The sequence below is a fragment of the Caretta caretta genome, chromosome 23 (genome assembly GCF_965140235.1).
Source record: "Caretta caretta isolate rCarCar2 chromosome 23, rCarCar1.hap1, whole genome shotgun sequence".
Lineage (NCBI taxonomy): Eukaryota > Metazoa > Chordata > Testudines > Cheloniidae > Caretta > Caretta caretta.
The window spans coordinates 15,366,624-15,381,877 of NC_134228.1; the positions used below are offsets into that span (position 1 = coordinate 15,366,624).

Genomic DNA, 15,254 nt, shown 5'->3' on the forward strand with positions numbered 1-15,254 from the left:
AGGGCTGAGCTGGTAGCTGGGTGGTGCCAAACAACCCCTCCCCCCAGGATAACAGGAATTGGGGGGTTGGGGGAGGTGTCCTCAGCTCAGTGCCAGGATCCTATAAGGAGGAGAGGGACCTACCCCAAAATGGGGGGGGGCATGTGGGGGGGGGTCTGGGCAGGGATTATGGGTTCAAGCTGTGGCTGGCTCAGGGGGCTGGGAATGGGGCACTGGAGCCTTTCTCCCTTAGGGCGCCGGCTTGGCTCTGGCCCCTGGCTACGCTCCTGGTTCCCAGCTCAGCCTGGCATGGTGCCAGCCCTATTCATTAGCCCCTTCACCCAGCCAGACCCCAGCCCCATTAATAACAGTTCCAGCATCGTTAATGTCACCCTGCCTGAGCCATGCCAAGGCCCCAGCTAATAACACAACCTTGGGGCCTGGCGAGAAGCTACTCCTGGGTTCTCTCCCTGGCTCTGGGGGGAAGTAGGTTGCAGTGTATGGGGGGGGGGGGGCTGGGTTCATACATCAGCCCCAAGTGCCTCAGTTTGCCCGGTGAGGGAGGGCTGCAGCCACACCCCTCTCCGCACTCTCATTAAGGCAGGCCCAGCACTGTGATATCACAAAGATGCAGCAGAAATGCTGAGTACTGTTGTGGGTCCTTTTCCAACAATTCTCGGGGGGGTCCCTGCCTCTCCCAGGGCCGGAGGGGTGGTGCGTGTGTGTGTGTGCCAGGAGACATGGGCAGGGTGGTGGGGGGGATGGGGGCAGGGGAGGTTGAGCAGAGGGGTGCGTGGCTGGTGGGGCTGTTGGATTGGGGTCTCGGGGGGAGGCACGTCCATGCCCACCCCCAGGATGTACCGCTCGCCTGCAATGCAAACCTCAGACACGTTCCAGACCCATCCCTTGCTCCTCTCCCCCCCACCCCGCCCCATAAATCTCCCCTGACATGGATGGGGGAGGGGCGATAGTTGTGGCAAGCGCAAACCTGGTTCCTAAAGATTAATTATGATCCACGGGGCTTTTAGCACATTAATCGCTTGATGCACAGTGACTTGCGGCTGGCTAAGCCAATGGGGAGGGGTGGGGAGAAGCTGGGAGCCAGGACTCCTGGGTTCTCTCCCCAGCTCTGGGAGGGGAGCTGGGTCTGGTGGGTTAGAGTGCGGGGGGCGAGGGCTGGGAGCCAGGACTCCTGGGTTCTCTCCCAACTCTGAGAGGGGAGCAGGGTCTGGTGGGTTAGAGCGGGGGCTGGGAGCCAGGACTCCTGGGTTCTCTCCCCAGCTCTGGGAGGGGAACTGGGTCTGGTGGGTTAGAGTGCGGGGGGGCGAGGGCTGGGAGCCAGGACTCCTGGGTTCTCTCCCAACTCTGAGAGGGGAGCGGGGTCTGGTGGGTTAGAGCGGGGGGCTGGGAGACAGGACTCCTGGGTTCTCTCCCCAGCTCTGGGAGGGGAGCTGGGTCTGGTGGGTTAGAGTGCGGGGGGGCGAGGGCTGGGAGCCAGGACTCCTGGGTTCTCTCCCAACTCTGAGAGGGGAGCGGGGTCTGGTGGGTTAGAGCGGGGGGGGGGGGGCTGGGAGCCAGGACTCCTGGGTTCTCTCCCCAGCTCTGGGAGGGGAGCTGGGTCTGGTGGGTTAGAGTGCGGGGGGGCGAGGGCTGGGAGCCAGGACTCCTGGGTTCTCTCCCAACTCTGAGAGGGGAGCGGGGTCTGGTGGGTTAGAGCGGGGGGGGGGGGGCTGGGAGCCAGGACTCCTGGGTTCTCTCCCCAGCTCTGGGAGGGGAGCGGGGGGTGGGCTGTTTATACCAGGACCCAGCAGGCTCCCACCTGGGTTCCCGCACCAGGGGCTGGAAAACCAGCAGAAATGTCAGCGCCCCAGGGCCTCGCCCCAGCGTCTCCGGGCTGATACGACAGCGCCCTCTGCCGGGCACAAAGCGGCTCGGCGGTGGTTGAAGAGGAGCTCAGAGCTGCCAGCGTCTCCCAGCCCCACGTCCATAGAAGAAATACTTTTGCACCCCCAGAGCGGGGCGAGAACCCAGGAGTCCTGGTATGGAGATGGAGGGAGAAGGTTGCAATTTATTTTCCCTTGGAGGGGACAGGCTAAAGTGCCACCTGGAAAGGGGGTGGTGGTTGCTGCTGGTGGCCCATGGGGGAGGGAAGTAGTTTGTTCACCGAGAGCCGGTGGGACTCCCTGCCACTGGACAGCACTGAAGGCTCGGGCTTGACTGGGTCCCATGTGGGTCGGGGCATATCCATAGCCCTTAGAGGAATAGGAGGTGGTAAAAAAGAGCGCACCAACACATCTGGGGCGTGCAGGGTGTGTGCGTGTGTCTGTTAACCCTCAAACTCCAGCACTCAGATGTGGCCAGCTCTGGCAGGGTCTGATTATACGGGGACCCCTCGCCCAGCACTGGCTCGCGGCTCCTCTTAGGTGGGGCGGGGGCTGGTTATACAGTGATCCCTTGCCCAGCGCTGAGCCACGCCCCCCCCCATGGCAGGGCACAGGAGCTGGTTATATGGAGACTCTTTTCCCGGTGCTGAGATGCAGCCACTTCTGGGGTGAGGCATGTGAACAGCTTGCTCCCCACATTTCCAAGGTTCATACATTTTCTGCTGGGGCATCACAGCATTAAGGCAGCCGGGACACGGCTAGATGGGCCCATGGGGCTGTTCCTGGGAATAGGACCCCGGTGTCCTGGGCCCCTCCACGAGGGAGAGATTCCCCCCACTTTTCTCCATCCTCCCACAGGAAGAGCCCCCACTTGCCCTAGAAGACCCCCACTTTGTCACCACTTGTCCGGCCGGCTATAATTACGGACTAATTAACAGACCCCTCCCCCCCCATTTCAGCCTCTCTGTGTGCCCCCACTGGGAACTCCAATCTGCCCCACCTGCCCCAGACCCCGCCCCTCGCAATGAGGGGCAAGCTGGGCTCTGGGGACGAGGCCGGGGAGGGTCCCAGTGGGGCGGGGGGCGAGGGCGGAGCCAGGAGCGGGGGGCGGAGCCGGAGGGTGGATATAGTCGGGGGGCGGAGCCGGAGGCAGGTCCCAGCGGGGCGGGGGCGGAGCCACGGGCGGGGGCGGAGCCGGGGGTCCATAAAGACGGGAGATGGAGCCAGGGGCGGAGCTGGAGGCTGGATATAGGCGGGGGGCGGAGCCGGAGACGAGACCCAGCGGGGCGGGGGCGGAGCTGGAGGCTGGATATAGGCGGGGGGCGGAGCCGGAGGCGAGACCCAGCGGGGGCAGAGCCGGAGGGTGGATATAGGCGGGGGGCGGAGCCAGGGGCGGACCTGGAGGCTGGATATAGGCGGGGGGCGGAGCTGGAGCCGGAGGCGGGTCCTAGCGGGGCGGGGGGCGGAGCCAGAGGCTGGATATAGGCGGGAGGCGGAGCCAGAGGCTGGATATAGGCGGGGGGCGGAGCCGGGGGCGGGTCCTAGCGGGCGGGGCCGGTGGGATCTGGAGGCGGGTTCTGGGGCTCGCTCGGTTCCTCCCTGTTCCGGGCCGGGGTCCGCCGGAGCCGCAGCCGCCAAGTGAGCAGCGCTCGGGGGTCAGGAGGATTGGGGGGCTGGCGGAGGGGGCTGAGGCGGGGTGTGTGATAGTATCGGGGGGGGCGATGGGGGGCACACAGGGTGTATCGGGTTTATGGGGGACTCTGGGGCTGCGGTACCCTGGGGGAGATGGGGGGCTGTTGGGGGAAGCGGGGTGTGAGGGTATTGGGGGGATGGGGTACACTCGGGGGATGGGGGGGCTGTGGGGCAGGTGAGAGGGGAGGGTCACAGGATTTGGGCCGGTTCTGGACTCTGACGGACCCGTCACTTCCCTTCCAGCTCCCGTTCCTCTGGGCTTAGACTCCCCCTCCCAGGGGCCCCTTGGATGGTGCCATGAGATTGGCAGGTGAGAGGCTCGGGGGGGGGGGGCTGGTGTGGGTGCGGGGGACGTACCAGCTGGGGGGGGCTGGGTTGGATGGGGGGGTCGTACCAGCTGGGGGGGTGGTGTGGGTGCAGGGGTCGTACCAGCTGGGTGTGGGCAGTGGGGTGGAGGGTTGGATGCCGGGGCTAGGTTTGCACTGAGGGGGGCCCCTAACCCTATGCCCTGGCTCTGATCCCCTCCTTCCCTCCCCCCAGGCCCCCTGCGCGTGGTGGTGATCGTCCTCACCGCTGGGCTCACCTGGATCCTCGTCAGCCTTCTGCTGGGCACCCAGAGTGGCTTCTCTCGCCTCCAGCAGCTCCTCAGCAGTAAGAGCTGGGCCCCGCACCCCCAGCCATGATAGCCAGGCACCTTGTGGCAGGCAATTCCACAGGGCAACATCATCCATGGCTATAGCGGCAGGAGCAGGGTTGCCCCCTGGAGGGATCTGCCCCTGGGATGGGGCGGGCAGGGGCTGTAGTGTCCCCCCTTCCCCAGCAAGGACGCTCGATTGTCTTGTGGCCGGGAGTTTCACAGGGGATGACCCTGCCCAGTGCTGTGATACAAGGCCCTGAATCCTGACAGGGTTGGGGGGAGGATCTTCCCCTGGGGCAGACTCCTGACCCCCAAGCAGCAGGGGAAAGGATGTTGGGACCAAGTTCTGGACCCGCCACGGGGGGGGGCAGGGTGGGGCGGGAACACTGCGCTGTGGGTCACTGCAGCTGTTCTTTCTCTCCTCACAGGCCCTGACAACCCCTCCACAGCAGGTGAGTGACTGGTGGAGGGGCTGCTACACCAGAGCAGGGGCTTGTCCTGCTCCCCCCTGGATTTGTGCCATGTGGGGGACAGGGGGTCCTGGCTGGAGGCCCAGTCTGGGGAGAGGAGGGGGGCAGGGCTCCAGGGTGCTCTCCCCTCCCCTCACCAGCCCCCTCTCTTCTTGCCCCCAGTGTCAGGCTGGGGCAGCTCGGCTGTGCCCCTTCGGGCCAGCGCCGCCCCCTCAGGCAGGGCGGGAGCCAGAAGCAGACACAACAGTGAGTCTCTGGCCTGTGCGGTCGGGGGCAGCGGTAGCAGAGGGCTGGGTCCCAGGCTGGGAGCAGGGACCCTGCGGTGGGGGGAGGGGGGGCAGCGGGGGGCTGGGTCGCAGGCCGGAAGCAGGGACCCCATGGGGGCCTGTGGTAGCAGGGGGCTGGGTCCCAGATACAGGGGCGGGGACCCCAGTGCATCACCCCAGGTGTCCCTACTGGCTGGGGTGGAGGGTGTCGCAGTCCCATAGGGTGAGGTTGGAGTACCACCTCATTTCACAGGTGACTCCCTTGGTCCCCTATCCCCCAGCTCAGCTCACGTTCCTGCACCAGCATCCCCCTCCCAGGAGCCCCTTCCCCCCCCACACCCCCCATGGCAGGGACATGGCACCCTTGACTGGTGTGGGAGCTGTCGAGCCCAGGAGACCATGGGGGGGGGGGGTGTTTGACATTAGGGTGTCTTGGCGACCTACCCACATCTCACCACCCCCTGCCCAGAGCCGCGACCCAGGAGGTACAAGTGCGGCCTCCCACAGCCCTGCCCCGAGCTGCATCTCGCCTTCCGCCTGGTCAGCGGCGCCGCCAACGTCATCGGGCCCAAGATCTGCCTGGAGGATAAAATGTGAGTCGTGGGGTTCGGGGCTCAGCATTGGGAGGTGAGAGAAGGCAGCATACTAATTAGGGGCAGAACTGTGGGGAGAACCCAGGAGTCCGGGCTCCCAGCCCCTCTCCAACCCACCAGACTGCATGTCCCTCCCAGAGCCAGGGAGAGAACCCAGGCTCCGCTGTGGGGCTGTTCTCACCTCACTTTCATTCCAGGCTAATGAGCAGTGTGAAGAACAATGTAGGGCGGGGCCTGAACATCGCCCTAGTGAATGGTGAGTGGTGGGGCAGGAGGGGGGAACATTGTTGTGGCCTGGGTGTGGAGCTGAGGAAGAGGGGACTGCGGAGGGGGCACGGGGGCTGGGAAAGAGGGGCTGGCCTGGGGAACGGGGGGGGGGAGGGGAGGGGGCTGCAGCAGGGTGAGCTCTGACTCTCTCTCTCTGGTTCCAGGGGTCAATGGGGAGCTCATTGATGCCAGGTTCTTCGACATGTGGGCTGGAGGTGAGGGGGGCCAGCACCTGAGGATGTTGTGGGGGGACTTGGGGCGGAGGGAGAGGATCTGAGGGGGCTCCAGACCCTGGCGCAGGGGATGGTGAGTCTGTGTGAGAGGCAGGAATGTGTGGGTGGGTGGGGGGGAGAGGCTCGGGATCCCTGTGTAGCAGGAGGGCTGAGGATGTTGTGGGGAGGGGGGGGAAGTCCATGGGGGCTCCAGCTGGGAGACCCTGGCACGGGAGGTCTGTGTGACAGGCAGGAACATGGGGGGAGGCTCAGGGGAACCCTGTGGGTCGGGGGGCCCAGGCCTGCGCTCACCCCTGCATCTTTCACCCCAGATGTCAACGAGCTGCTGAAGTTCATTCGACCGCTGCACGAGGGGACCCTGGTGTTCGTGGCCTCATATGACGACCCAGCCACAAAGTGGGTGTGGGACGCAGGCCCAGTGGGGCCTTTCCCCTCTGGGGGGGCGCCAGCTCCCATCTGTCCCCAGGGCGGGGACTGGCTGGCTTGTGGGGGTGGGAATGGGGCCTGGGGCCTCACCCCTCTAAGGGTGCTGGCTACCATCCAGACTCCGGGCCAGTGGTGGGGGCCCTGGCTGGCTCAGAGGGAAGGATATGGGACCTGTCCCCTCTAGGGGTCACCAGCTTCCATCTGGCCCCAGGGCAGGGACTCGCTGGCTCAGGGGAATGGGGCCTGGGGTCTTTCCCATCTGGCGGGTGCCAGCTCCCATCCAGCCCCAAGGTGGGGGCCCTGGCTGGCTCCGTGCGGGGCCCAGATCCTCCCGCTGAGCCAGGGCTCTGCCCCCAGGATGAACGAAGAGACACGGAGGATTTTCAGCGAGCTCGGCAGCAGCGTGGCCAAGGAGCTCGGCTTCCGTGACAGCTGGGTCTTTGTGGGGGCCAAAGGGGTGCAGGACAAAAGCCCCTTCGAGCAGGTGAGCCCCTCCACCCTCCCGTTTCCCCCTCGCCAGGGGCCCAGCCCCACTCCTCTCCCTGTCCCCAGCTGATTGCCTTCCCAAGGGCAGACCTGAGGTCAGCCAGCGGGTGTCCTGTCATGCCCGCAGAGACTCCCATGAGTGGAGGCCTGGGGGGGTGGGGAATGGGTCACAGCTTCAGATGGGGGAAGAGTCTGGGGGACCCTGGGACTGAGGGAGATGGAGAAGCTGAGGGGGCTGGGGGTGGGGTGGGTCACAGCTTCGGTGGGAGAGGTTGGGGGATCCTGGGACTTAGGGGAGTAGAGAAGCTGGGGGTGTGTTGGTCACAGTTTGTGGGGGGCAGGAAGAGGCTGGGGGCCCCTGGGACTGAGGGGGGGGGGGTAGAGAAGCCAGGCGGCCCCTTCTCTGCCTTAACGTGGGTTGTCCCTTCCCCCAGCACACCAAGAACAGCAAGAGCACCAACAAGTATGAGGGCTGGCCGGAGGCACTGGAGATAGAGGGCTGCATCCCGCAAAAAAAGGCTGATGGCCAGTGATCCCCCCACCCCCACCCCTGGAACCCGAGGCGTGGGGACACTGCACCATGACAGGGAGGGGGGCTTGCTCCTTGAGTCTGTGGGCAGGTCTGGCAGGGAGCCCCCTTTCTCCAGCTCCCCCAAGGATGGGCCAGGCTGTTTCTGGTGGGGTGCCTGCCGCACTGATTTTCTCACTGGGCGGCTGGGGATTGCAGGCCCCGTCCCTTCTAAGTGCCTTATTCCCCCAGGCAGGCGTTAAGCCCAGGTGCATTCCTTGCCTTACTGATGGTTGTGGGGGGGCTCGTTCCCTGCTCTCTACCCTGAAATTATCACCACTCCTTGGAGAGCGATGCCCTCAATTCTAGCCTGGCAGGGATGGGGGTCTGCTTGGGCCAGTCCCCTCCCTGGTGTGGTGATTCAGTGGTGTCCCCCTCTGCTGAGAGGGGAAACTGCAGGGGGTTTTCTAGCTCGAGGGCAGAGGGGTCTGTAACCTCCCATGGCCTGGGCCCTCCATGGGGTCTGAATAAATGCAGTGCAGAGAGAGCAGAGGCTGTTGTCCATCCTTGGGGGCTGGTGTGATGGGGGGCAGAGGTGGAGGGGGTTGTGGCCTTTCTTCTGCTAGACTGAAGAGCCTCTCGCCTAATGTTTGTGCCCCATGAGGTCCTGAGAGAGGGAGATCGTCAACCTTTAAATTCTGTGTGAAACTGAATAAACTGGGGTCTGGGCAACCTACTGGCAGAGGAAATTCAATGTTGATAAATACAAAGTAATGCACATTGGGAAACATAATCCCAACTGTCTATATAAAATAATGGGGGCTAAATTAGCTGTTACTACTCAAGAAAGAAATCTTGGAGTCACTGTGGCTAGTTCTCTGAACACATCAACTCAATGTGCAGCAGCAGTCAAAAAAGCAAACAGACTGTTGGGAATCATTAGGAAAGGGATAGATAATAAGACAGAAAATATCATGTTGCCTCTATATTAAAACCATTGGATGCCTACATCTTGAATAAAGAAAAGGAGTACTTGTGGCACCTTAGAGACTAACCAATTTATTTGAGCATAAGCTTTTGTGAGCTACAGCTCACTTCATCACTTCATTCATGAAGTGAGCTGTAGTTCACGAAAGCTTATGCTCAAATAAATTGGTTAGTCTCTAAGGTGCCACAAGTACTCCTTTTCTTTTTGCGAATACAGACTAACACGGCTGTTACTCTGAAACCTGTGTGTATATAATGTCTGCTGCAGTTTCCACGGTATGCATCCGATGAAGTGAGCTGTAGCTCACGAAAGCTCATGCTCAAACAAATTGGTTAGTCTCTAAGGTGCCACAAGTACTCCTTTTCTTTTTGCGAATACAGACTAACACGGCTGTTACTCTGAAACCATACATCTTGAATATTGTGGGCAGATGTGGTCACTCCATCTCAAAAAAGATATATAGGAAAGGTTCAGCAAAGGGCAAAAAAATGATTCGGGGCATGGAACAGCTATCGTATGAGGAGATGTTTCAGAGTAACAGCCTGCCATATGAGGAGAGATTCATAAGACTGGGACTTTTCAGCTTGGAAAAGAGACGACTAAGGGGGGATATGATAGAGGTCTATAAAATCATGATTGGTGTGGAGAAAGTAAATAAGGAAGTGTTATTTACTCCTTCTCATAACACAAGAACTAGGGGTCGCCAAATGAAATGAATAGGCAGCAGGTTTAAAACAAACAAAAGGGAGTATTTCTTCACACAAGGCACAGTCAGCCTGTGGAACTCTTTGCCAGAGGATGTTGTGAAGGCCAAGACTATAACAGCGTTCAATAAAGAACTAGATAAATTCATGGAGAATATGTCCATCAATGGCTATTAGCCAGGATGGCAGCGATGTGTCTCTAGCCTCTGTTTGCCAGAAGCTGGGAGTGGGTGACGGGATGGATCATTTGGGGATTACCTGTTCTGTTCATTCCCTCTGGGGCACCTGGCTTTGGCCACTGTTGGGAGATGGGGGGAGATGGACCTTTGGGCTGACCCAGTATGGCCATTCTTATGTTCTGGTGTCTCTTGCTGGAAGGCAGGTTTTGTAGCCCTTGATCATTCTTGGGGATCTTCCCTGAGCCCTCTGCCTTTGATCACCATCCTCCCCTGCGCCCCAGCTGGCAATCACATGAGCAAGAGTCTTCTCAGAGCATGGAGGGCTTCGTCCTTGTGGGGGCTCCAGGGGGTGGGACCAACGTGTTGAGATGAGTCTAAAACTCTGGCCTGTGAGGTGGCTCCCACTCCACCCCATCCCACTCCACCCACAGTGGGATGTTCTGCCAGTCATTCTCCCCTGCCATGGGTCTGTCTGGGCCTGTGGACTTGCATGGTTGGTCAGCGCTGAGGCTCTGGGACTGGCTTTTTCTGTGTCCGACCAGGGTTGAGCCCCGTGGCTGCCTGATCCTGGCGAGGGCTCCGAGGCAGGAGTCAGACAAATCATGGGCAGCAATCAGGATAAGACCTGGGGCCAGGGCGAGGGAGGCCGCCGCCTGGGAGGCTCTAGGCCAAGCTCCAGGAGTGAAGGGTGGCAACAAAGCCCCCCTGGCTGCTCCTGGGCAGCGACTGGGCCTGGCAGAAAGACAAGCCGCAGGTGCCTGCGGATTGGTGACACGTTCCCCAGCCCCAGGGAGAGGAAAAGAGAAAGAACGAGCAGCAGGGGCGGCGCCAGGCCCTGGGCAGAGGCCGGGTAGGGGAGGCCCCGCCGGGCCCGGGTATGGCCGGGGCCGGGCCCTGGGGGGAGGCCGGGTGGGGGAGGGCCTGCCGGGCCCGGGTTTGGCCGGGGCCGGGCCCTGGGCGGAGGCCGGGTGGGGGAGGGCCCGCCGGGCCCGGGTTTGGCCGGGGCCGGGCCCTGGGGGGAGGCCGGGTGGGGGAGGGCCCGCCAGGCCATGGCCGAGCTGGGGCCGGGCCCTGGGGGGAGGCCCCCGCCCGGCCCGGGTTTGGCCGGGGCCGGGCCCTGGGGGGAGGCCGGGTGGGGGAGGCCCCCGCCGGGCCCGGGTTTGGCCGGGGCCGGGCCCTGGAGGGAGGCCGGGTAGGGGAGGCCCCGCCGGGCCATGGCCGAGCTGGGGCCGGGCCCTGGGGGGAGGCCGGGTGGGGGAGGCCCCGCCGGGCCCGGGTTTGGCCGGGGCCGGGCCCTGGGGGGAGGCCGGGTGGGGGAGGCCCCGCCGGGCCATGGCCGAGCTGGGGCCGGGCGGGGGAGGCCCCCGCCGGGCCCGGGTTTGGCCGGGGCCGGGCCCTGGGGGGAGGCCGGGTGGGGGAGGCCCCGCCGGGCCATGGCCGAGCTGGGGCCGGGCGGGGGAGGCCCCCGCCGGGCCCGGGTTTGGCCGGGGCCGGGCCCTGGGGGGAGGCCGGGTGGGGGAGGCCCCGCCGGGCCATGGCCGAGCTGGGGCCGGGCCCGGGCCCTGGGGGGAGGCCGGGTAGGGGAGGCCCCGCCGGGCCATGCCCGAGCTGGGGCCGGGCCCGGGTTTGGCCGGGGCCGGGCCCTGGGGGGAGGCCGGGTGGGGGAGGCCTCGCCGGGCCATGGCCGGGGCCGGGGCCGGGCCCTGGGGGGAGGCCGGGTGGGGGAGGCCCCGCCGGGCCCGGGTTTGGCCGGGCCCGGGCCCTGGGGGGAGGCCGGGTGGGGGAGGCCCCGCCGGGCCATGGCCGAGCTCGGGTTTGGCCGGGGCCGGGGCCGGGCCCTGGGGGGAGGCCGGGTGGGGGAGGCCCCGCCGGGCCCGGGTTTGGCCGGGGCCGGGCCCTGGGGGGAGTTTGGGGCCCTGGGGTTTGCTAGGCCGCGCCCGCCCCGCCCCTGTGACTGACACACGCTTTTGGGGGGGGCCCTAATCCCACCAATCACAGGATGGGGAAAGGCCAGGCCCCACCACTCAGCAGCCAGGGTACTTACGTCACACCAATCAGAGCCTGGCGGGTGGGGGATGCAGGGGGACAGCTACTCAGAGCACAGGGATCGTAGTTCCACCAATTAGAAGACAGGGCTGCAGAGGCTCACCAATCAGCGGTCCGAATGTCCCTAGCTCCACCAATCAGAATAAAAGAGGTCGCAGACTTCTAACCAATCAGAGGACACCGACTCCTCAGTCCCGCCCTGTCTTTTCAACGTACTTCCGGTCCCCAGGCCCATCCCCCTGCGGTCCGCAGCCGCTTCCGTGGTGGGTGGGACCATTGTGAGATCGTGTCCCGCGGGGCGGGGCCAGGACTGTGACGCAACAGAGGGGCGGTGCCGAAGGGATCCGGACGCTGCCGAGTCAAGTGGGACCCGCGGGGCGGTGCCAGGTGCGGGGGGGCAGCAGGAGGGGGATGGGAGAGGGGCCGGGGGGATGGGGGGCAACAGGGGGCCGGGGGGATGGGAGGGGGGCCGGGGGGATGGGGAGCAGCAGGGAGCCGGGGGGATGGGAGAGGGGATGGGGGGCAGCAGGAGGGGGGATGGGAGAGGGGCCGGGGGGCAGCAGGGACTGGGGGCAGCAGGGGCAGATGGAGAGGGGATGGGGCAGCGGGGGGGGATGGGGATAAGGAGATAGGGGCGTACAAGGGTTACAAGGGCTAGCACCTGGAACGAGGAGTTTTTGGGGGACAAGAGTCGGGGGGGTTGTGTCCCCTCGCTGGCAGGGCTAGGGGTGGTCGCAGTGGTGGGGCTGTAGGGCCAGGGGTCCAGCTAGGATTTGGGGTGGGGGTGTTGCAGGGGGTAGCAGGAGGGGTTGGGGGGCAGCGGGCAGGGGCTTGCCTGGAACTTGGGTGGAGGTGGGGGAAAGCCTGGGGCTGGGTCCTGAAGGAGTTTGACTTTCTCCCCTGACCCTGTGACCCCTCTGATCCTACAGGATGGGGCAGCATTTGGGGCTGCCCTGCCCCCTGTGTGCCTTGTTGATGGAGGGTGCAAGGTGTGGGCGATATTGAGGACACGTGTGTAAAGGGGGACTACCTATGGGAAGAGGGATGCATATGGGGTGTCTTGGGGGGGTGACTGTGATCAGCTTCCCTACCTGCCTCTTACTAACTTTGTAGCACAGCTGAAGAGAGAGGGAATGGCCGGCCCTGCCCCACAACCCCTGCCCCATAACCCCCACCCCATGCACTCCCCCCACAGCCCGACTCTGGGCTGCCCCTTCCCCCAGTCCAGATCGGCCAGTTCCCTGCTCCAGGGTGGGCGGCCAGGAGCCAGCAGCCTCAGCCAAGACCCCACCCCCACCCCCATCTATCCCCCCTCAGGCTCCTCCTCTCCCCATTCCCTCCCCCCAGGTTGGCAGGGACACCTGGCGACGGAGCAAAGAAGCCTCGGACGCGTCCTGGCTGAAGGACGTCCCCATGTGCCAGAGTCGCTGGAGACCAGGCGCCCGTGGGCTGTGAGACCCCCTGGTATGGCACAGGCCCTGCTGGTCCTGCTGCTGCTGGGCTGCTGGGCCCCGCCAGCCAGGGGGCAGCCGGCCAGCACATACCTGAGCATGGGCGACGGCAGCACCCTGGAGTTCGACTTCCCCGAGAGGAGCCGGGGCATCATGGTGGTGTCCAGCCGCTACCCGGGCGCCAACGGGACGGCAGGCGGTACCCGGCTCAGCGCAGCCTCACTGGCGCCTGCTGTGCTGACGGTGGAAAACATCAGCACCCTGTGCTGTGGGGCGAGGGGCTTCCTGGTGGCCATCCGCTCGGGCCTGGCTGGCCTGGCACCGCTCCGGCTGCGCCTGCTGGACCGGCAGCAGCTGGTAGAGGAGCGAGGCGAGTTCCGGGTGCGAGTGCTGCCAGGCGAGGAGCCGGAGCACCCGGGGTTGGGCCACTTCTCGGAGAACCCGCTGCTCTACGCTCTTCTGCCCCTCATCTTCGTCAACAAGTGCGCCTTTGGCTGCAAGGTGGAGCTGGAGGCACTGCGGGATCTTGCGCGCCAGCCCCACCCCGTCCTCCTGGGCATCCTGGGCCAGTTTGTGGCCATGCCCCTCTACGGCTACCTCATGTCGCTGGCCTTCGCCCTGCCCAAGGCGCTGGCGCTAGGGCTGGTCGTCACCTGCTCCTCGCCAGGTGGGGGCGGCGGGTACCTCTACAGCCTCCTGCTGGGCGGGGACGTCACCCTGGCCATCTCCATGACGCTGCTGTCCACGGTGGCAGCCGCCGGGCTGATGCCGCTCTCCTCAGCGCTCTACGGGCGGCTGCTGAGTGCCCACCAGAGTCTGCACGTGCCCTTCGCCAAGATCCTGGCCACGCTGCTCTTCATCGCGGTGCCCATCTCGGCCGGCCTGCTGGTGAAGTGCAAGCTGCCTAGGGTTGCCCGCCTGCTGCTGCTGCTCATCAAGCCCTTCAGCTTCGCCCTCATCCTAGGCGGGCTCTTCATGGCCTACCACATGGGGGCGTTCATCCTGGCTGACGTGCGACCCCCTGTGGTGCTGGCTGGACTGAGCGTGCCCCTCTTCGGCCTCCTGCTGGGCTACCTCCTGGCCACCTGCCTGCGACTGCCGGGCCCACACCGCCGGACGGTCAGCATTGAGGTGGGGGTGCAGAACAGTCTGCTGGCCCTGGCGGTCTTGCAGCTCTCCTTCCGCCGCCGACAGGCCGACTACGCCTCCCAGGCCCCCTTCGTGGTGGCACTGAGCAGCACGGCTGAGATGCTGGTGCTGGTGCTGGGCCATCTCCTCTACAAGAAGCTGCGGCCGCCAGCCAGCCCCTGAGCACCCCCCTGCCCCGAGAGGGACTGGGCCCCCTGCTGGAGGCAGCTGCAAAGGGGGCTGTGCTTCCCCAGCCGCTGAGTGCCTCCTGCTGGGGGCAGAGATGGGAGGATTCAGGGACCTCTGTACAAGGAACTCTGGGCCCAGGGCCCTTCCCCGCGGGGGCAGTTAGAAACCAAAGTCTTTCACATGGGGCCCTAAATACCCAGCATTATTTTTATATGATGTATTTTCTATGCTGCTGGCGGTGGCCCCCCAGGATGTGGGGCCTAGGCTGTTTACAGGAGGAGGGAGCACCCAGGTGAGGGTTTGAATAAAGGAGAGAGAGCAACACCGTTTGTGGATGGAGCTGTTACTGGGGGTGTGGGAGATAGCAAAGGAGGGGGCTGTAGGCAGCTGGGCTCCCTTTGCTCAGCCAGGACAGGCACAACCCTGATGTCACCCTGAGAGCAAACATGGGTGCTGGCCCTACTGCAGGCTGCTCTGTGCCTGACCCCTGGCATGGAGAGTGGGGAAGCTAGGAACCCATGCCAGGCTGTCTGCCCTGCCCCTCTCTGCTGTGCAACTTCCAAGCTTAATGCCTCTCCCAACCACACCCTCATGGCAACAGCGAAGAAACGGGAAACTCGGCCTCCTCACCACTTCCTTATTCCCGCTGTGATGCGGCGAGCTCAGGGCCGGGCTAGCAGGGGGCTGCGGGTCGGGGGTGAGGGGCACCGGCGGGGCAGGGGGCTGCGGGTCGGGAGTGAGGGGCACCGGTGGGCTGGGGAGGCAGGGGGGTGTGGGCCGGGAGTGAGGGGCACCCGTGGGCTGGGGGGCAGGGGCCGTGGGTCAGGAGTGAGGGGCACCGGTGGGCTGGGGGGGCAGGGGCTGCGGCTCGGGAGGGGAACCGGCAGGGCTGGGGGGCGCAGGGGCCTGCGGGTCACGAGTGAGGGGCACCGGCAGGCTGGGGGGGGCAGGGGGCTGCGGGTCGGGAGTGGGGGGCACCGGCAGGGCTGGGGGGGGCAGGGGGCTGCGGGTCGGGAGTGAGGGGCACCGGCAGGGCTGGGGGGGGGCAGGGGGCTGCGGGTCGGGAGTGGGGGGCACCGGCAGGGCTGGGGGGGGGCCGTGGGTCGGGAGTGAGGGGCACCGGCAGGGC

General features: G+C 65.1%; 2 protein-coding genes across 8 annotated transcripts; both read left to right on the forward strand.

The window, feature by feature from the left end:
- The first annotated feature begins 3,405 nt into the window (after window positions 1-3,405).
- Window positions 3,406-8,176, forward strand: LOC125628227 (protein FAM3A). 4 transcript variants are annotated; one of them, XM_048833116.2, is made up of 11 exons: window positions 3,406-3,500; window positions 3,798-3,864; window positions 4,095-4,205; window positions 4,620-4,643; window positions 4,824-4,907; window positions 5,397-5,520; window positions 5,718-5,776; window positions 5,952-6,002; window positions 6,332-6,416; window positions 6,804-6,930; window positions 7,367-8,176. In XM_048833116.2, the coding sequence occupies exons 2-11, from the start codon at window positions 3,852-3,854 to the stop codon at window positions 7,463-7,465; spliced, it is 777 nt and encodes a 258-aa protein (XP_048689073.1). In that variant the 5' UTR covers window positions 3,406-3,500; window positions 3,798-3,851; the 3' UTR covers window positions 7,466-8,176. The 4 variants fall into 4 exon arrangements, with proteins under 4 accessions (XP_048689073.1, XP_048689074.1, XP_048689075.1 ...); XM_048833117.2 differs by lacking the exon at window positions 4,824-4,907; XM_048833118.2 differs by lacking the exon at window positions 4,095-4,205.
- A 418-nt stretch (window positions 8,177-8,594) lies between these two features.
- On the forward strand, window positions 8,595-14,447 carry LOC125628347 (P3 protein). Of its 4 annotated transcripts, none has more exons than XM_048833325.2 (2): window positions 8,595-10,161; window positions 12,705-14,447. In XM_048833325.2, exons 1-2 carry the CDS (start codon window positions 9,747-9,749, stop codon window positions 14,117-14,119), a joined length of 1,830 nt encoding a protein of 609 aa, XP_048689282.2. In that variant the 5' UTR covers window positions 8,595-9,746; the 3' UTR covers window positions 14,120-14,447. The 4 variants fall into 4 exon arrangements, with proteins under 4 accessions (XP_048689282.2, XP_048689281.1, XP_048689278.1 ...); XM_048833324.2 differs by having other exon boundaries at window positions 10,146-10,186; XM_048833321.2 differs by lacking the exon at window positions 8,595-10,161 and adding an exon at window positions 11,637-11,744.
- The last annotated feature ends 807 nt before the right edge of the window (window positions 14,448-15,254 follow it).

Excerpts from the sequence above, each read along its gene's own strand:
- LOC125628227 (XM_048833116.2), top strand. Across the intron at positions 4,206-4,619 it reads CCTCCAGCAGCTCCTCAGCA|GCCCTGACAACCCCTCCACA; the intron begins GTAAGAGCTGGG and ends CTCTCCTCACAG. Across the intron at positions 4,908-5,396 it reads AGCCAGAAGCAGACACAACA|AGCCGCGACCCAGGAGGTAC; the intron begins GTGAGTCTCTGG and ends CCCCCTGCCCAG.
- LOC125628347 (XM_048833325.2), top strand. The coding sequence starts at position 9,747 with ATGTTCTGCCAGTCATTCTCCCCTGCCATGGGTCTGTCTGGGCCTGTG. Across the intron at positions 10,162-12,704 it reads AGGCCCTGGGCAGAGGCCGG|GTTGGCAGGGACACCTGGCG; the intron begins GTAGGGGAGGCC and ends CCCTCCCCCCAG.